General features: G+C 39.1%; 1 protein-coding gene across 4 annotated transcripts in view; it reads left to right on the forward strand.

The window, feature by feature from the left end:
• The window catches only part of LOC137089012 (cadherin-7), a 206,627-nt gene extending 189,892 nt beyond the window's left edge, over nucleotides 1-16,735 (forward strand). For 2 of the 4 annotated variants that reach the window (XM_067452435.1, XM_067452436.1), the window contains exons 9-14: nucleotides 1,413-1,534; nucleotides 5,908-6,025; nucleotides 6,399-6,707; nucleotides 8,188-8,392; nucleotides 11,431-11,869; nucleotides 12,866-16,735. In XM_067452435.1, the coding sequence (XP_067308536.1) occupies nucleotides 1,413-1,534; nucleotides 5,908-6,025; nucleotides 6,399-6,707; nucleotides 8,188-8,392; nucleotides 11,431-11,869; nucleotides 12,866-13,870 (2,198 nt within the window). In that variant the 3' untranslated portion in view covers nucleotides 13,871-16,735. Of the gene's footprint in view, nucleotides 1-1,412; nucleotides 1,535-5,907; nucleotides 6,026-6,398; nucleotides 6,708-8,187; nucleotides 8,393-11,430; nucleotides 11,870-12,645; nucleotides 12,844-12,865 lie in introns of those variants that run through there. The other 2 variants (XM_067452437.1, XM_067452438.1) reach the window with 2 other exon arrangements.
• The last annotated feature ends 4,027 nt before the right edge of the window (nucleotides 16,736-20,762 follow it).

Genomic DNA, 20,762 nt, shown 5'->3' on the forward strand with positions numbered 1-20,762 from the left:
AAAACAAAAACATGATATGAACGAGGATTAATATACTGCAAATACTAAAATCATAAGAATTGAGTGTTCAGTGTTATACACACAGAAAAATAGGGTGTCAAAATTGTACCTTTAGCTTGTCGCTGGGGCAGTACCCTTAAAAGGACATCTTTGTACCTTTTTTACTGCTAAAAGGTGCATATTAGTACCTTTGAGTACAAATGCGTACCTTAAGGTACTACTATGAACCTTTTTGTGGTAAAAATGGTACAACGTTGTTCTTTTAAGGGTTCTGCCCTAGCGACAAACTGTTGTACCCCTAAAGGTACAATTTTGACACCCTATTTTTCTGTGTGTAGGACAATACAATATTTTTGCTAACACTTTACAATAAGGTTCATTAGCTAACATTAGTTAGCTAAGAATGAACTGCACTTTTAAAGCATTTATTTATTAGTTAACTACATTAACTAAGAATGAACTGCACTTTTAAAGCATTTATTTATTAGTTAACTACATTAACTAATAATGAACTGCACTTTAAAGCATTTATTTATCTTTGTTAATGTTAATCTCAACATTTACTAATGCATTATTAGCACTGTGAACTAACATGAACAGCTGGATTTTTATTAACTAACGTTAACAAAGATTACCTAATGCTGAACAAAGGGGTTGTTCATGGTTAATTCACAACCTTATTGTAAAGTGTTACCATATTTTTTATTTACAGAAAAAGGGTGTCAACATTGTACCTTTAGGGGTACAACAGCTTGCTGCTGGGGCAGCAAACTTAAAAGGACATGTTTGTAATTGTCCTAATCCTAAAAGGTGCATATTTGTACAAATACGTACCTTTAAGGTACTACTCTGAACCTTTTTATGGTAAAAAAAGTACAAATATTTCTTTTTAAGGTTACTGCCATAGCGACAAAATGTTGTACCCCTAAAGGTACAATTTTGACACCCTCTTTCTCTGTGTGCACAAGTTGGTAAAAAGATCCATTGTTTATTTATGAATTCTTTCCTGTTTAAAATGAAATATAAATGTATTTATATTTAACAGTTCTTCTATCTTGGATAAAATAAAATAAAAAAATTATTCAGTGGTTTGCTGCAATATGAAATCGGATTGTCTGCAAACGATGCATGTGATGCTGCTACCTTCGGCAGAAATACTCCTTAAAATACTGCCTCCGTAGGCAACTCACTAGGGATTGTAAAAGGGCATGAGTGTGTGAAAATTGTCGCCATTCAGCATATGATTTCTCCGGGTGGACGTGCACATGGAAGTGTGTGATAAACTTTACAAGAGGACGGTTTGCCTTCAGTGGCAGAGGCTCGTGGCTCGCACGCCTCAAGAAGTCACTCAGGCTGTGTCACGCGTGTGTATTTTTGGTGACTTGCTTTCTCTGCTCTCTCAATTGCCTCAGATAACCCCAGCCAGGTGTCCAGAGTGGTTGTTGCCATAGAAACGCTGGATTTGAATGACAACGCTCCAGAGCTAGACAGGCAGTACAGCACAGCCATGTGTGACTCCGCCTCCACTGGACAGGTGAGAGAAAGAGCCACGTTATTATGGGTGCAAGGAAGGTCGTACCTGTCTCCGTTGACTTGTTCGTTTGTTATTCCGGCGAAATGTAAAGGCACAGGAAGTGCTCTAATAAGAGTCCTTTTGTTAAGCTCCGCAATTAGGTAATTGTCACAGATGAATTATGGGTGATTAATTACCTTCTCTCAAGACTTCAGGCCTTTAGACTCACTGACTCGCACGCTTTGTGTTCGTATAGATTTGGTGGTGCATGAATTTTTTTTTTGCACATCTGTGAGTATGTCCATTTATACAGCCTGCACGCTGATTGATTAGTTCTGCCGTAACCCTGCAGCTGAATCACTTCTGTTCCCATTTAGAGGATGCTTCACGCTTTCCTCCTCTCCTCTCTATAGATATACATTATTATCTGCTCATCTTTTGGTCTGTTGGCTTTCATCCATTTTGCCTCTCATTCATTTCGAGTGCCTGTCTTTCCACGATTTTGTCCTTTTTTCCTTCTTTCGCCTGACTCATGTTTTTTCTTCAGTTCTTAATTGGATGGTGTGCATCTGTTAAGCTGTCATAGCTTGTGTCCTTTCTCCTGTCTTCATCATTCTGCTGTCTTCCCAGCTTGCGGTCATTGTGAAAGCTTATTGTGATTTGCCAAATAGGACAAGTAGTTCCTGGATCAATGTTATTATCAACTTTGCTGGTCCTGAAACAACATTGGATGTGCTTACATGCAAGTTTCATATCCCGGATTTTTTCTGTGATGTAGACACTTTTGTGCACTTTCTCACTCGCAATGTCCTGCAGCTGAAGAGTATAAAACGAAGAACACGTAGCTGGTATTTTATTGTTTTCCATGATGCTTCACCAGATAGTGTTAATTGTTTTTTAAAATGTTTTTTAGTGCTGTCAAAATAATTGTTTTATTCAATTTAACACGTTAAAAATATTTAACGCAATTAACACAGCATCGTTTTTTCCTGTCATCCTTGGCCTAGTGTTACATTATATGATCATGCTGTCATTCACACAAATGCTTTTAAACAATTCAAGTGCGACAAGTCAAAAGAGAAGCGCTAGAATTCTCTAGTTCTCTTTCGCACTTAAAGGAACAATAACACACAGAATTATGCCAAAAGGCTCATTTTGTTGAGTATTCTCACAAGAGCAGTCTAAAATTAAAATTATTAAAGTGACAGTAGCCTAATAAACCAGTTGCTGTGATGTCTGTCGTTAATTTTCATCAAAGAACAAAGGCAACAGGGAAAACTGTAGCTTTATTAAGGATTCATCTATATTTAATCTATTATTCATGCAGCGCAGACTGTTTGATAACTCTATTCAAATTCTGTTAGACAGGTATTAAGGCCACAGGTAAATATAACATTTATTATAGTGGGTTTATGTGAAGATTGGTTTAAGTTCACTTATTAAAAGTTAAAGCCTAATACATTTTAAAAATGTTTTCAATTATACTGTAATATTGAATGTCTATCATTAATGTTTAAAAAAATCTATTTCATAAAGACATCAGTAGCAGTATTAGTATCAGTGATACTGCCTTCATTCATAAAAAGAAGGCTTTAAACAAATATTTTAAAATAGTGTCTTTAAGTTGTTTCTATATTAATTTGGAGAGCTACTGGGAAATTATTACAATATAAAAATATACAGAACTATATGATGTTTAATTTGATTAATCACGATGAATTACCATTAAATTCATGTTAATTAATGCTATTATATAAATAGGCAGATTTATAACAACAATAAAGTCTGTTTCATCAATTTCATTTATTGATTTAAAGGTGCACTATGTAGTGAGCCTGACAAGTCAGACCCACATCAAGATGTTTGGTCTGGAAACTCACCATTGACAGGGCTCAATCCGAGGAGCGGGATAAACGGTTGTCTTTCAAACTCCCTCTGCACGGCGTGCACACAATTGGATATCGCTACAACCAACCAGAGCAACAAAGGTGAAGCAGAGCTCGTTGACAGATTAAACTTTCGCCGTATCCGGTCGGCAAAACTCCGAACACATCTTCTTTTCTCAGAGAAAAGCTTAACTCCAAGTCTTCCAGAGTCGCGTTTAAAGCTGATTCGAAAGACCGTTCAGTGATTCAAAGCTGATTCGAAAGACCGTTCAGATCGCCAGTTTTTGTTTTTACTAGAAGCACGCAAGTGCAACTCGGCCGTCATTATGTTAAGCCCCGCTCACCGACTCTATACACGATGTGATTGGCCCGACCAGAATTTGCCGTTTACAGCTCAGAAGTGTATTGAGAGTTGCTAGACGACACTCGCGGCAAATTAGATTTGCTGCCGCTAGGGTGCGTCTAGATTTCTAGGCTACTATGTAGTATTTTTGCAGTAAAATATCCAAAAACCATTAGGCCAGTGTTATATATTTTGTTCAGTTAAAGGGGTGCTTCAGTGCTGGAACGATGAATCTGTATTTAAACTGGGTCATTAATGTAGTAGAAATGTGAAATTATTTTTGAATTTGGTGCTTTCTAGACTGAGAAAAGACAGAAAATGTATTTTTGTCTCATGGGGATGAAAGACAACAATTCCCAAAATTCTTTGCTGCTTTTTTAACTTTGGCTTTGGCCACTCCCAAAGCCACCGCTATAGATTACTGGATCATTTTCCCACCACGTTCATCTTCATAAAATCAGTTCAGTTAGAAAACAGACGCTACAATTAAAAACTGAACGTGTCTGTTCAATATAATGTGGTTCTTACAATATCCCAAATGTTTCCAACTATTTGTAAAGGAGCAAGACCAAGGAGCCGAAAGAGTCGACCTGTCAATTATGCCATATCTACGTTTCCCTCAGTTTACGATTTGATTTAGCTTTAACGGTTTTATTCATGCTTTACTCTTAGCAGTGTGCAACAAGTGTCACAGCAGCCGCCGAGCAAATGCACACAGTAACGTCAAAACATAATTTTAAACACGCTTAAATGTATCTAATATGATAAATGGAGCTGCGTTACCTCATACTCATGGAAAAGTGGAAATGGTGCCCGCGATTGTGTCCCGTCATAATAAAAGTCCTGCTGCTGGCGAGCCGTGTGTTTGTGTAAACAGCTTCAGCGGCCTTGTTCAGCTTCCTCAACACACTGTCCTGCTCTGCTTCATACTATAGTAACGTTAATAACCGCATCCATTAACATGAGTAACCTATCCCGATTCTTTTTCACTGGCTGTGAGGTGGAGATCACATGTCCCAAGATTCTGAGCTCAAACTTGGCTTCATCAAACTATGCCTTTGTTTTGAATAGGCACCCCTTTAGTAGACGAAAAAATGACATAGTGCAGCTTTAAAATCAAAACTATCGGTCAGTATTTTCTAGTTCATGTTTGATGAGCACTACACTATTTTCACTACAGTTTGATGTCTGTTCTTTTAATGTTTTTTAAAAAAAGTAAAAAAGTAAAAAAAAAAAAAAAGTACAGTAAAACAAATCAGCTAACTTGTGAAATATTGTTACCATTTAAAATATTCCTGTAATGGCAAAGCTGAATTTTCAGCAACATTACTCCAGTCTTCAAATCTTTAATATAATCGTTAATTAAAAAACACACAAACAAAAAAAAACATTGATTTTTAGAGTTCCAACAGACATACAGTATCAACCGAATGACCAACAAACTGTTATCTTGCTTGTTGTCATGATTGCAACTGGTTATGACAAAAACTGACTGAGATTGTATTATTGATCTATCTTTTGTAATTTACTTTTGATAAAATCTTTTACTAAATGTCTGCTTGCTTACTCAACTGGAAGCTTGCATAACTTCCTACCACAAGTCTCATTATGGGGAGGAAAGTTTGGTGACCCTTACAACTCTGAAACTACTAATGTGACTTGACATAATCTCAGTGCAGTACTGAAATATGGAGAAAAAAAAATCCCCTTTTCATGCCTCAGCACAACCGTCTAACCCGCAGCTCTGATCTGCATCACACGGCTCATTTTTGTTTTAACTTTTTCCCTAATGTGTGGGGGGAGCATTGCAAAAAGAGGCCCATCGAGTGATTATTTCTAGTTTAAGTGGATCTCTGGAGTCGACGCCTCCTTTTCAGAGCACATGCTAAAGCTGCGTCTATGTTTGGGTGCTCCCCAAGGCTCGCTACTCGGTCAGAGTCAATTATTGTTTGACTGCACAGTGTGGGCTAATCAGTCTCATGTCAGCTATTTGCAAAGGTGCTGGCGAGGTCAGTGCTGATATCTGAGATTAAAATGTGCATCAGGTTGTTTTTGTTTTATAATCTCACCATTATTCTTTCGCTCTCCTCTCTTCTTTCTCCCTTTTGGCTCTGCCCCTTTTTTTGTTTCTCTCGCTCCATCTTTCTCCTATCTCATTTTCTCAGGTGGTGCAGGTGTTGCGGGCGATTGATAGAGACGAGGGAGGAAATGACAGCACCGTCCATTTCAACATCCCTCCGGACTCCAACGCTGCCCTCAACTTCAGCGTCAGGGAAAGTGGAGGTCTGCAGTTTCTTCCACAATTTGTTTCTCCCATGCAGTCGTGTGCATCGGAGTCTCTCTTGATCCGTTAGTCTGTGTCTGCAACCACATTGTGTGGTTGCTTTGTGCCCCGCTCCTTTGTTTTCCCCCATTGTTTGCTTTTGCTTCTCTGCCACATCTATCTTCTCCCGGCACACACAGACGAAATGTGCTCTGGCATTTATGCTGCATTTGGACTCACTGGTCTGTACAAATGTTATATGAGCAGCGAAGGAATTAAAGTGCACTCGATTTGAGTTCAATTAAATTACAGTTCCATCGAGCTCAATTTGATCTAAAAGCTCCCATTTTTCCTCTGTATCTCCATTTATTTGCTATTATTTTCATTTTATAGGCCCCACTGCTAGTTTGGTGTTGGCATCACCTTTGCAGACACTGTCCCGCTCTAGTTCTTCCTCCCTCACACTCTACGTCCCGCTGATCCTGAGGGACGGGGTCTCTGGGTTGACCAGCACTGGGACAGTCACAGTGTCCGTATGTCCCTGTCTGAGGGGAGGAGCTCGGGCCGGAGAGAAAGAGAAGCAAAGTGAGGCGGAGTGGGACAGAGAGACGGTTTGTTTGCCCCAGCACTCCTCCTTGCCCTCCCCCGGACTCAGCACCGCCGCCCTGCTGGCAATTTTAGCCTGTGTGGCCACTCTTTTGGGTAAGTTTAGTGTTAACTTTCATATAGTAAGGTATCATGTACATTCAGATGGTCAGTCGGTGTTGTTTTTGTTAACTTAAACTAAATACAAAGCTATTAAAAATCATTTTCATTTATTAAATGAAATTAAAAAAATTCAACAAAATTTAGAAATGTTGTCTTGGCAACTAACGGAAATAAAATTTATTTAAAGCTGAATATAAATATTATTAAAAACAAAATAATAAAAATGAAAATAATCTAATGCATAATATTAATACATTTTTTAGTATATAAATAATACTTACCTTTAGTATCTTAAAGGTGCACTATGCAACATTTTTTCAGTAAAATATCCCAAAACTACTAGGCCAGTGTTAAGTATTTTATATTTTGTTCAAATGTTTCCAACTATTAGTAAAAATTGTGAGAAAATTGCTATTTTAACCAATGAATCGGGATGTGTGATGGAGTCGCCTATCAATTCGTCATATCTGCGTTAACATCAGTTTCCGGTTTTATTTTCCAGAAATGCTTTACTCACTCTTACTGCAGTGTGCAAAAAGTGTCACAGCAGCCGCCGAGCATACGCACAGAGTGACGTCATAACATTTTCAGCACACTCAAATGTATCTAATATGATAAACAGAGCTGCATTACCTTATGCATTACCTTATTTATGACCGTAAAAGCGGAAATGGCGGTCCAGCTACTCGCGAGCCGTGTGTTGCGTTCATCTTATTAACAATTGCTCCAGCGGCTTTGCTCAGCTCCCACAACATTCGGTCCTGCTCTGCCTCATCCTACAGGAACGTTAATAATCCCATCCGTGAACATGATTTCTGCCCGAGACCTATCCCGATTCTTTTCCACTGGCTGTGAGGTGAAGACCACATGTGACAAAAGATTCTGAGCTCAAACTTGGCATCATCAAACTATGCCATTGTTTTAAAAAGGCGCCCTCTAGCGGACGGAAAATTTACATAGTGCACCTTTAAAGCTTCCGCTAAGGAAATAGGAAAAATAGTCCACTGCAGTGTGCAAAACAATATCTAACATAAATACTGAAGTCTCTGAGGTCATTGTCAACACTGTCAATAGTTTTATATGAAACAATAAAGTATGAGTGATATAAAAAGGTGCAGTGTGATATGAAAGACGTGAAAGTAGTGCCAAATTCAGTCACCCGGATGGGTGGTCTGATAAACAGCATTGTCACAGAAAACGGTTAATATTAGAAAAAAATCAGACCACTGGATACAATGATTGACCAATCAGAATCGAGTATTCCCCAGGGTTGTGTAATAAATGTATTTAAGGGGCATCAGTCTGTGTAAGTGTTAGTCTTTTTGTATCACCCTGCAATTGTATTGAAAAAATTTGTCACCCAGAACAAACACACATGTCCTCCATTTTTATAAATGGAATCATAAAACGCTCACTCTTTTCCTCTTCATCTCTCACTGTTTTCTTTTCCTCTGTCTTTCTTCTCTCTCTCTAGCTGTCAGTGCTTTGTCTCTGTCTCTGCGCAGGCAGAAAAGGGACTCGCTCTCGCCTTTAGAGGAGGATGATGTAAGAGAGAACATCATCACGTATGATGATGAAGGAGGGGGGGAGGCCGACACGGCTGCGTTCGACATCACAGCGCTGCAGAGCGCCCCACATAACGCACGCAGGGGGTACCGCACCCTGGACAGCAGGAACATGTGAGTGTGGTTACATCTGTTACATCAACTCACTCCTCCTGCACGTTGATAAACATTTCCTGAATGCAATTAAAGGGTTAGTTCACCCAAAAATGTCGTTCCTCACCTGTAAGAACACAGGTTAAGATATTTTATGTTTAGTAGAGCGTATCCAAATGTTTGCACACTATACCCTCCATGTCCAGAAAGGGAATAAAACCATCATCAAAGTAGTCCATATGTGACATCAGTTAGTTCATTAGAATCTCTTGAAGCATCGAAAATACATTTTGGTCCAAAAATAACAAAAACTACGACTTTATTCAGCATTGTCTTCCTTTTTTTTTTTTTCAATCCAAACTGCTGAAATCACGTGACATTGGCGATCCGAATCATGAATCAATACTCTGATGTATAACCATTTTAATCTTTGTTTGCGGATTGAAAACAAATAGGGAAGAGAAGACTGATGCTGAATAAAGTTGTAGTTTTTATTATTTTTGGACCAAAATGTATTTTCGATTCAGGAGATTCTAATGAACTAACTGATGTCACATATGGACTACTCTGATGATGATTTTTATTCCCTCTCTAGACATGGACAGTATAGTGTGCATACACTTTCATTGGAGGAACAGAAAAGCTCTCAGACTAAATATAAAATATCTTAAATTGTGTTCCGAAGATGAACGGAGGTCTTACGGGTGTGGAACAATATTAGATTGAGTCATTAATGACATAATTTACGTTTTTGGGTGAACTAACCCTTTAAAGGAATAGTTTACCCCAAAATGAAAATGATGGCATCATTTACTCACTCTCATGTAATTTCAAGTATATTTTGTTTTGTTTTTCTTCCTATGGAACACAAAAGGAGATGTTTAGCGGAATGTCCTGACTGTTCCGCTCCATGCTCCATACTCCGTAGATAACTTTTTTGAAAGTGTATTAAAGGTATAGTTCATCCAAAAATTCTGTCATAATTTACGGACCCTCATGTTATTCCAAACCTGTGTGAATTGCTGTCTTCTGCTCAACATAAAAGAAGATATTTTAAGGAACATGGGTAACCAAAACTGTTGATGGGCCCCATTGACTTCCATAGTATGGGGGAAAATACAATGGAACAAATCTCTGTTTGGTTACCAACATTCTTTAAAATATATTTTGTGTTCAGCAGAACAAAGAAATTAATACATTGTAAAAAATGTATTGTTGGTTTAACTTTTAAAAAAAAAGTTACCTGCATGGTTGCCTTAAAATTTTGAGTTAATTGAAATTATAAATTTGGAACCCACTTTATATTAGGTGGCCTTAACTACTATGTACTAACATTTTAATTGATAATTTGCAGTTGCACAATTCACTTATTGTGTACATAGATGTTTTTGCATGGTACTTACATTTCTAAAAATACCTGCATTTGTAATTAATTTCTGTTTTTACATTTATACTGTTTACACTTGCCTTACATCTAACCTCACCCTTAAACTTACCTATACCAAACCTGTCCCTAACTTTACCCGTATTCACCTCAATATCATGTCTTGCAATACAATTATGAACACAATAAGTACATTAATGTAAGTACATAGTAGTTAAGACCACCTAATATAATATGGGGCCAAAAGTTGAGTTAATACAACAAAATATATTGGTTTAATAAACAGAAACTCAAAATATTATGTTATCTGAACCTAAGTTGATTTGACAAATTATAAAAAGTTGTCATAGCAATAAATTAAACATAAATTATGACAGAATTTTCTTATTTTGGAGAACAATAAGCCAATACATATTTTTTATTGTAATTTTACAAAAAATATAACTTTTCGTTAATCCCTTTTCTTCATTTTGCTGTATATTTGTTACATTTCTTTTTATGTTAGATTTTTTTTTGCAATAATACTATTAATAAACAAATATTTTAATTATAATTTTATTGTCATATTTATATAAAATAACAACATGGAAAAAAAATTGGACAAAAACCTAGAGCTGCTTAGAAAAAAAATATATTTTTACATTTTTCTTTGAATCATGCATTCTGCTTCAAATCATCTCCAAAATTCATCTTATTTGTAGTCACTATTTTAATAAATCATTGTCTTTTTAGCCAGAACTATGGGAGATTTAAATGCTTATTTAGGGAATCCCATTGTCTATGGTGAATGGTTTGAGTTGATCTTTGTTTATTTTAATGATGAAATGTTACAATGAATTGCACATTTTTAAGTTTAATTTCTACAATGGTTATATTTTAAAGAACTACAGAATTAGTTTTAAACTAATCCCACGGGGTACCACTCATCTCCACTACAAATAAGAAAAAGAGGCTACAATTTGCACAAGCTCACCAAAATTGGACAGTTGAAGACTGGAAAAATGTTTCCTGGTCTATTGTGACATTTAGATGGTAGAGTCAGAATTTGGCATAAATAGAATGAGAACATGGATCCATCATGCCTTGTTACCACTGTGCAGGCTGGTGCTGGTGGTGGTGGTGTAATGGTGTGGGGGATGTTTTCTTGGCACACTTTAGGCCCTTTAGTGCCAATTGGGCATCGTTTAAATGCCACGGCCTACCTGAGCATTGTTTCTGACCATGTCCATCCCTGTATGATCACCATGTACCCATCCTCTGATGGCTACTTCCAGCAGAATAATGCACCATGTCACAAAGCTCGAATCATTTTAAATTGGTTTCTTGAACATGAGTTCACTGTACTAAAATGGCCTCCACAGTCAGCAGATCTCAACCCAATAGAGCATCTTTGGGATGTGGTGGAACGGGAGCTTCGTGCCCTGGATGTGCATCCCACAAATCTCCATCATCTGCAAGATGCTATCCTATCAATATGGGCCAACATTTCTAAAAAATGCTTTAAGCACCTTGTTGAATCAATGCCAGGTAGAATTAAGGCAGTTCTGAAGGCGAAAGGGGTTCAAACACAGTATTAGTATGGTTTTCCTAATAATCCTTTAGGTGAGTGTATTTTATTATTTATTTGTCAGGCTGCACACAACTTCCATTCATAAAATATTCTGTGTTCCCTCAGACGTTATTCACAACAAAATCAGGACAAGGCTCGTTCGTATAGCAGCTGGGCTCAGGCTGCAGCGCTTGACCCCGGGCAGTACACCAGTCAAGGAGCCCCTCTATACGGGCGGTTTTGCTACAGTAGCCACACCCTCCCAGTGCTGCGTCGTGCACAGGGCCCCTATGAGCCCGGTTTATCCGAGCTGGCTTACCGTTTTCCTGGGAATCAACCAGACCACTCTCTAGTCATTCAAAATCAGGCAGCTGTAGTTGGTCCTCTGGATCCCGGGGCGATTTACGTGGCAAGAGCAGAGGCCGGTCACTGCTCTAAAGAAGGGACAGCATCTCAGGACGGAGCTACCACATCCGAGGGAGGAACGCCAAGGAAAAATAACTCAAAGGATGACGCAAGCAGTGATGCCCAGCAGAGTCAGAGTCAAAGCCAGGATCTGGATTGGGTAAAGCAACATACTTCTTAAGTCTTAAATCCAGAAACATCATGTTCAAAATCACAAAGCTGCTTTAATTAGCAATATTTGGGGTAGACCCAAATGGAGTACATTGAATTTATTAATTTCATTCTCCAGAGGTCTTTAAATAATACATTATTGTTTAATAAGTAATGGACTTTTGAACAAACAGCAATACTGACAAGACAATTAAAAAAAAACACTCACTGCTTAAGGCTGGATGAGTTAAACAGCGTTAGCAAACCGAACATGAACACAACATCTAAGAAAAAATAAACTGAATGGCTAATTTTAATTCATAGATGCACTTCTCAGTCACACTCTGACAGCATTGAATCAGTATTAATGGAATATGTCTAATAAACATTCATTGAACCGGAGACTTGGAAACAACTGTGAAATGAATATTAATTTTTTTTTATAATGCATGTTGCTCTGGGACAGTTGTCAGGCACAGATTCAGTTGCAAATGAAAGGCATTAACTCTAAAGAATACTGTTGCACATCTTAAGAGCCCAACCAATGATTTTTAATGTTGCACATACGTGTTTATCCGGTGAAACACAAAATGTATTTTCACGCTGAGAAAGACTAATTTTAGTTTTAATAAAAGCGAGGACATGCCATGTGTGAAAATATGTTTTCCACATCCGAAGTTAGTTTTTGCTTGTTTTTTGTTGTTGGTGCCAAACAGTTTGATGATGGTGTGTTTTCACATGTCTTTCATTGTCTCTCTTTCTCTTCATCCTCATCTTATCTCACAGTGCAGTGTTAGCTCTTTTTAGAGCTCAATTAACCTGTTTCAGCTGCTGTCAACATTTCTCCATATGTCCAACTTTGTCACTTCCTTCCTCTACTTGCTAATAACTTCCTCTCACTTCACTGTTATCACATTTTTCTCTGTTTTCACCTGCTCATCGTGTCTGAATTATCTCTCTGCTTTCTCTTCCCTCTCTCCTCACATGTCCCTCTGTTGAATAACAGAAGAATAAACTCATTCTTACCTCCCGCTCTAACCCTCCTGCTCCTCCCCGTCCCATACAGGTCCAGCCGGACATGGCCCCCCGTGAACGAGAGCTGGTACTGACCCGTTCCGGTTCGGTCGCTGGGCCGGGCAACACCGGAGGGTGGGTGTGCGACTCGGCCACGCTCCCACGAGCTGGACGGCACTCCTCACGGGGCAGTCTTTCCCTAAGTAGGAGCGGTGCAGGGCCTGCCGAGTCCAACCACCCTGTAGTGGCTGACTCTGCTAACGGAAGCACAGAAATGCAGTCGGTCAGCGGCAATTACGCCACCATCCTGCAGGGCGAGCAGCAGAGGGACTACCCGGGGACTCTGGGACGGCGAGGGCTGGAGATGGGCGGCGGATTTGTGGTGGGCAGGCCCGAGAGAGAGGCCAGCATTCCACTGAGCACCGGGATGTATCCGGAGGGTAGCGGGTTCATAGGAGACTGGCACGAACGGGTGGGCATAGCCGCGTATCCGCTGGGCAGGAGAGATATGACACCCCAGCTGCTTCCATATCCTGGCCAAGGCCGGGGAGCTTTTGGGGGAATCCTGGGTTATGGAGGCGCGTGGCCCTCGGCACCTGAGGCATCAGGAAGAGGGGCGCCCATCGGAGGGGCTCACTCGCTCGCCTTGAGGGTCGGCGAGTTCCTGCGTCTGCGTCTGGCGCAGGTGACCTTTGACCCCTCGCAGCCGCCGTACGACTCGGTGCAGGTGTACGGGCTGGAGGGCACAGGCTCGCGCGCCGGCTCCCTCAGTTCCCTGGACAGCGAAGGCAGCAAAGACGCCGAGAAGGAAGTGTGGGGAGCGGGTCTGGAAGATTGGGGCCCACAGTTCCAGAAATTAGCTCAGCTTTTTAGGGAAAGGGAGAAGGAGAACGAAGAAGATAAAGAAAGAGATGCAGAGGCCCATAAAATGCACAAGGACAGGGAATGGAAAGAGATGGAGGAGCAGTCTGGTGACGAGGAGCAGGCGAACGTCTGAGAGAAAGAGAGCGAAAAAGGAGAGGGGTTGGGTGAGACAGTGATTAAAAGGCAACAAGAGATGGAATAATGAAAAGTGAAGGGTGAGGAGGGAGAGACTAAGAGAAAAGGTAATAAGGGAAGACAGGGAGAAATGAACAGAGAGAGCAGAGGCAGTGGAGAGAGTGATTGATGCAATTTGAAGCAATAAGTGCTGAAAAGCTGATGTGTGAGCACAGTCAGAGCCGTGTTTCTTTAGCCAGCATTTAACATTCCTTAAGTGTGTTTGGCAGTGAGCGAAAAGCAAAGTTCACTGTATACCAGATCACATTTAATTATGACAGAGAAAGAAAGAGATTTGAATTCGGATTTCTGTGGCAGTGAGCACCACGGGGGAGTGAGAAATGCAAGGCCGGAATAACAGATGAAAAGTTACGGCAACACACAAGGGAGTAGGAAAATTAATGTTTGTACAGAAATTGTTTATACATTCACAAAAGCAAGAGAACTGAATTATTCAAAAGAAAGCACTGAATATTACAGTTAAGTCCTGAATAAGTGTCTGCACAAAGGTTCTCGGTGTTTACACATACACACAAAAAAACAAACACGCATCAATTTTAAACCCTGCTTGGAAATTCTGATTTGCGGATGCTTCGTTGTCAGGGTTCAAAATGACTTACGTTTTTGCCAAGAACGGATTGTATACAAAGTTGCTCAAGAAAAAAAAAAACAATGTTTGACAAAATTAAAATGTAGTGATGCTAAAATTGTGCAAAACAACCATTACTTGTCAAAAAAAATCCCACATTTAAAAAGTGAAGTTGATATACGACAGCTGACAGGTCTGCTTCAGCTAGAATGCACTTTTATACATGATGTTCAAATAGATTACAAATGGTGTTGTTGTTTTTTTCTACTGGAGAAAAAAAAAAACATGAAAAAATGTTCTATGTAAATGCATTTAAATGTAAATATCACTGAATGCCATTGTGAAAAGTGACAACAGTACTGTAGTCTTCAAGCAACAAAAAATCATAGAATAATCAAATGAAAACCGAAGAGAATATTATATATAATGTCACATTGAAATCCACTGGATAAAACTGGAAGACACTGGATTGACTGAAGCAGATTAAACCCTACCATTTACAGTGTGATGTCGGATTCGGATGTGTCGCTAACGGAACATTTTTTATTTTTTCAATGTGAAAGGTCCAAATAAATTCTTTTTTTTCTGGTTTGAGCACACACACTGCATTGATATCCCGATTATTCACACTGTTTTTGGCCACAAGGACTCACTGTGACTGGACTGAACCAGAACCACTGTATCACTGCACATTCATGCGCACCAATACCAGGGGGCTTTATGCAGTACACACCCACACCTTGTTAAACAACCCAAAATCGGGCTCTGTAATAAAAGTGAGCCTAAAAGAATTATATGAAATATTCATGTAAATGTTATTGTATAAGTATAATAAAAGAAAAAAAATCCCTCTGGAGCTTATTTGATCAGTGTCTACACTGGACGCAAGCGGTGTGACGTGACAAGCATATTATTAGCCTATTATAATCAGTCATACTGTCTACACTGGATGCGGCGGGCGTTTACAGATGGACAACTCTTATGGAAGCCTGTTTCTGCCACTAAATTTAAAAAAAAGAGGAATTGCGACTTTTTATCTCAGAAATATGACTTTTTTCTCTCCCAATTGTCATATAAAGTCAGTATTCTGAGATATAAACTTGCAATTGCATGATTTGAAGTCAGGATTCTGAGATATAAACTAGCAATTGCTAGCCTAGAAATCTAGACGAACCCTAGCGGCACCAAATCTAATCTGCCCGCGAGTGTCGTCTAGCAACTCTCAATACACTTCTGAGCTGTAAACGGCAAACTCTGGTCGGGCCAATCATATTGTGTATAGAGTCGGTGGGTGGGGCTTAACATAATGACTGCCGAGTTGCTTGCGTGCTTTTAGAAAACACAGAAGCTGGCGAACGGCGGTCTTTCGAATCAGCTTTGACCGTGACTCTGGAAGACTTGGAGTTAAGCTTTTCTCTGAGAAAAGAACAAAGAACGGCACTGAAGTCATTTTAAAAAGGGAAGATGTGTTCTGAGTTTTGCCGTCCGGATACAGTGAATGTTTAATCAATCAACGAGCTCCGTTTCACCTTCGTTGCTCTGGTTGGTTGTAGCGCTATCCTATCGCGTGCAGAGGGAGTTTGAAAGACAACCCTTTATCCCGCCCCTCGGATTGAGCCCTGTCAATGGTGAGTTTCCAGACCCAACATCTTGATGTGGGGCTGACTTGTCAGGCTAAGCAATTGCGTGAAATAAGTATAAGTTTAATCACACAATTGTGAGAAAAAAGTCAGAATATTGACTTTATATCATGCAATTTTGAGTTTATGTCTTAGAACTCAGACTTTAAAACTAACAATTGTGAGAGAAAAAAGTCAGAATTGTGACTTTATAACTCGCAGTTATGAGAAAATTCTTAGATAAAAAGTTGCAATTACTCTTTTTATTTTTATTTTTTATTTAGCGGCGGAAACGGGGAACTTCTGACAACAGTACAAATGGATTCGTAACTTTCGCTTCGTCCAGTGTAGACAGCCTCAAACTGTTGTGACCTGTTGTAAGTTTAAATAATTGAATGCCTCCCGTTTCATTCCATATTTTTCAGGTAGATTAGGTCAACTGTGAACTGGGTGTGGAGTTACTGCATTTATCCTGGTTTCTGCCTTCCTATTACTGCATTGTTGTGGCCCCTGTTGGTACTGAGATCTCGCGATGGCTTGTACTAAAAATGTATTTATTCTGTTGTATTTTTTCCTTTTCTTTTTTGTAAATTTGAATAAAGACAGTATGTTTTGAGGTGATGTGTGCGCGACCTGATGTGTATATGCACATTTTTTTTTTTTTTTTAGAGAAACTCTTGACTGAATTGACATTTGACTCTTGTTCTAGTCCGTGTTTGCCTCTGCTGAGTAAATGAAAGTGCTTGCTTTGGAGATGTCCATAGAGGCCCTTCAAACTGGGACAGAGTTGGCAGGGAGTAAACACAGTGTCTGGTCCACTTACTCCCAAGCTATGTGACAGACTTACAACCCAAGGTCAATAATGGGAACTGAGAGTTTTAGGTTGCACTTTAAGACAGACAAAAGTTAACCGCAAGGTTCTCCTTGAAAATTGTTTTATTTGAAGTCTGGGTTACGTAAAAATTGTGAGATTTATTAGTGGGCCTGACATGCCTTAGTTGATCTGATGAAAGTGGAGAAAATAAAGGTTGTTTCAAACCACTGCACCTGTAAGTCAGCCCTGCTTATCGTACACTTCAATCCTGCAATATGTGTGTGATTGTGTTTAAACTAGCGTGTACCCACATGCGCTGGCAAATAAACAAGCCACAGCCACCTTTTTGATTCAAGGCTGGTTAATTATTCATGAGCTCCAGAGCACATCCTGTTAGATTAAATTTGGTTTAATTACATTTGCAAAGCTTGATGTAGGAAATAGCAGAATGAGAGAGACAAAGAGAGAGTGTGATTGCTTCAAAATTCACTTAGAGCAGAAGAAAGATTCAAAATGATTTGGGGAATGTGAGATTATGAATGCACGCTCGGTCCTTGAGTTACATAATGAATTGATGCGCAGAATATTACGCAATATACTGTATATCTAAATGTGGGTGTGAGAACCTGTCACACATGCACATACAGAAGAAGTATCAAGAGTTTTCAGCTAAAACTACAAATAATTTTCTCAGATCTTATGCAAACAAATAAGATGGCTCCTGGGCATGTTTTATGAAGCAGCGTGATAACCACAGATGGGTTATTTCTAAAAGTAGTATCAGAAGATTTAGTTTTTCATAGACAGGAACACATTTCTTACAGAACACATGGAGCACAGAAGTACACAGATAAGAAAAATAAATAAATTGCTATTAATACTTTAATTCACTGCAAAATGTCCTCATTAAAGATTATTTTGGTGAATTGCCCTGTAATCATGCATTACTCCGCTTTAGATCATTAGTATGCTCAACCACAAGACATCTGGAGTAGAGGTATGTGAAGTGTTTCTCAGTTTTGTATTTTCTATGCTTTCTAAGGATCATTAAGATTAAAATATCTCCACTTCCACTAACCTTGATAATTAAACTACTAAATATCTGGCCCACTGAGGCAGTGGGTGAAACAACAAGACTACCTGGTGGTATACATGCCATATTTAGCTTTGCATTACTGCAGACTGTAAGGCAATATGTATGGGGTAAGGTGGCTTTGCCTACATTTACAAGAGTAATAAAACATTGTGGTGACTGGTGAACAAGAGGAAATGCCTTAAAGGACAACTACCAGTGAATTTTTAAGTTTATCTTGATCGTTATATCTTAATGGGCTGTTACAGATAATGCCCAGTGCCCCCACTTAGCTAAAACGGCAGTTATGGGGGCATAAACGTAAAGGGTGTCTTTGTGCCTCTTAGCAGACACAAAATGCTATTAAAATGTCTGTCCAACATGAACAGGGCCCTTGCATGACAACGAGATGCGTTTAGCCACTCAGTCATTGTTTAAATTCACCTGTTTTATACGGCTAGCTGTAGTCTCGCGCTAAAGTCCAGTGGGAACGCAGTTGTAGCCAGAAAAAAGGAAAATAGTTCAGTTGGGAAGAGCGTTGTGTGTATGAAGAGGCTCTGCTCATCAGCTTGTTGGTCCTTAGTATTGAACGTGTCCGAAATAAACGGTTTTCTATTCTGTACTGCTGATCCGAGAACCGCTGCTCGTTCAGTTACACACGGATGCTCAGTATCAGCTGCTCGTGAGTTTATCAGTTCTCTCAGCAAAATATGTCTCAGTTCAGTGAATGGTTGGAGTTACAACATATAATTCAAGGCATTAGTTTATTTCTATTCAGAGGGACTGCCACTCATGTGAGAAAGTGAGCAACTAAAGTAACTTGTGGGATCAGCGCTGATTTGAGACGCGAACCTTTTAGAACAGTTCAGACCGATTTGGTGAAATGGTTCGCCCGTATTTGGGCACACACGGCTTGAGGAAAGATGTGCAGTAATAAAATAATCATGCTTTATACACACAACGCTCTTCCCAACTGGACTGTTTTCTTTTTTTCCGGCTACAACTGCGTTCCCATGCACGGGACTTAAGCGTGAGACTAGATCTAGCCATCTATTTAGGCGAAGTTAAAAAAAATGGCTAAGTGGCTAAACGCATCTCGTTGTCATGTAAGGGCCTGTTCATGTTGGACAGACATTTTAATTGCATTTTGTGTCTGCTAAGAGGCACAAAGAAACCCTTTACGTATGCCCCCATAACTGCTGTTTTAGATGAGTGGGGTCTCTGGGTATTAACTGTAATAGTTCCGTATTGCAAGCACCAATCTGTTTTGTTTTTTTTTTTTTCTATAGACTGTACTCACAAAGATATAACGATCAAGATAAACGTAAAAATTCCCCGGAGTTGAAAGTTGCCCTAATGCAAACCACGTTTTATGTTGGTTTAGGTTTAGAAGATAAAAACCTCCTTTTGGAGATCTTCCACAACGTTTTATAAAGAACATTTTATAGATAAAGTCATTATAAAAATGCAGTTTTATGTTAGACTACAGCATTTAAAAGGATAGTTCACCCCAAAATGAAAATTAGCCCATGAATTACTCACCCCTAAGGGATCAGGTGTATAGGACTTTCTTCTTTCAGAGAAATAAAATCAGTGTTATATTTTTTTTTTTTTAAATGTCCCAAAAAGCCCCAAAAAGTGTATCCATCCATTATAAAAGTAATCCATACGAGTCTGATGGGTTAATAAAGGTGGATGGGAGAATGATATTGTTCTAGAACTTGGATATACCTTTCAGCATTGATGGTGCCTTTCCAGATGTGTAAGCTGCCCATGCCACATGCACTCAACTCATACCAACAGAGATGCAGGCTTCTGAACTGAGCGCTGATAACAGCATGGGTTGTCCTTGTCCTCTTTAGTCCAGATGACATGCCGTCCCAGTTTTCCAAAAAGAACTTCCAATTTAAATTTTTCCACTTTACCACAGTCCATTTTAAATGATCCTTGGCCCAGGGTAAATGCCTGAGCTTCTGGATCATGTTTAGATATGGCTTCTTTTTTGGCCTATAGAGTTTTAGCCGGCAACGGTGAATGTCACGGTGGATTGTGTTCACCGACAATGTTTTCTGGAAGTATTCCTGAGCCCATGTTGTGATTTCCATTACAGTAGCATTCCTGTATGTGATGCTGTGCCGTCTAAGGTCCCAAAGATCACGGCCATCCAGTATGGTTTTCCGGCCTTGACCATTACGTACAGAGATTGTTCCAGATTCTCTGAATCTTTGGATGATATTATGCACTGTAGATGATGATAACTTCAAACCCTTTGCAATTTTCTTCTGAGAAACTCTCTTTCTGATATTGCTCCACTATTTTTTGCCGCAGCATTAGGGGAATAGGTGATCCTCTGCCCATCTTGACTTCTGAGAGACACTGCCACTCTGAGAGGCTCTTTTTATACCCAATCATGTTTCCAATTGACCTAATAAGTTGCAAATTGGTCCTCCAGCTGTTCCTTATATGTACATTTAACTTTTCCAACCTCTTATTGCTACTTGTCCCAACTTTTTTGGAATGTGTCAATATTTGGCATGCCATTTCAAAATGTCTCACTTTCCACTTTTGATATGGTATATATATATATATATATATATATATATATATATATATATATATATATATATATATATATATATATATATATATATATATAATATAATATAATAAATATTATATTATACTATATTGTGAATAAAATATATGCTTTAGCTGTTCCCTATATATGCACGTTTAACTTTTCCGGCCTCTTATTGC

The sequence above is a fragment of the Pseudorasbora parva genome, chromosome 9 (genome assembly GCF_024679245.1).
Source record: "Pseudorasbora parva isolate DD20220531a chromosome 9, ASM2467924v1, whole genome shotgun sequence".
In the NCBI taxonomy this organism is placed as follows: Eukaryota; Metazoa; Chordata; class Actinopteri; order Cypriniformes; family Gobionidae; genus Pseudorasbora; species Pseudorasbora parva.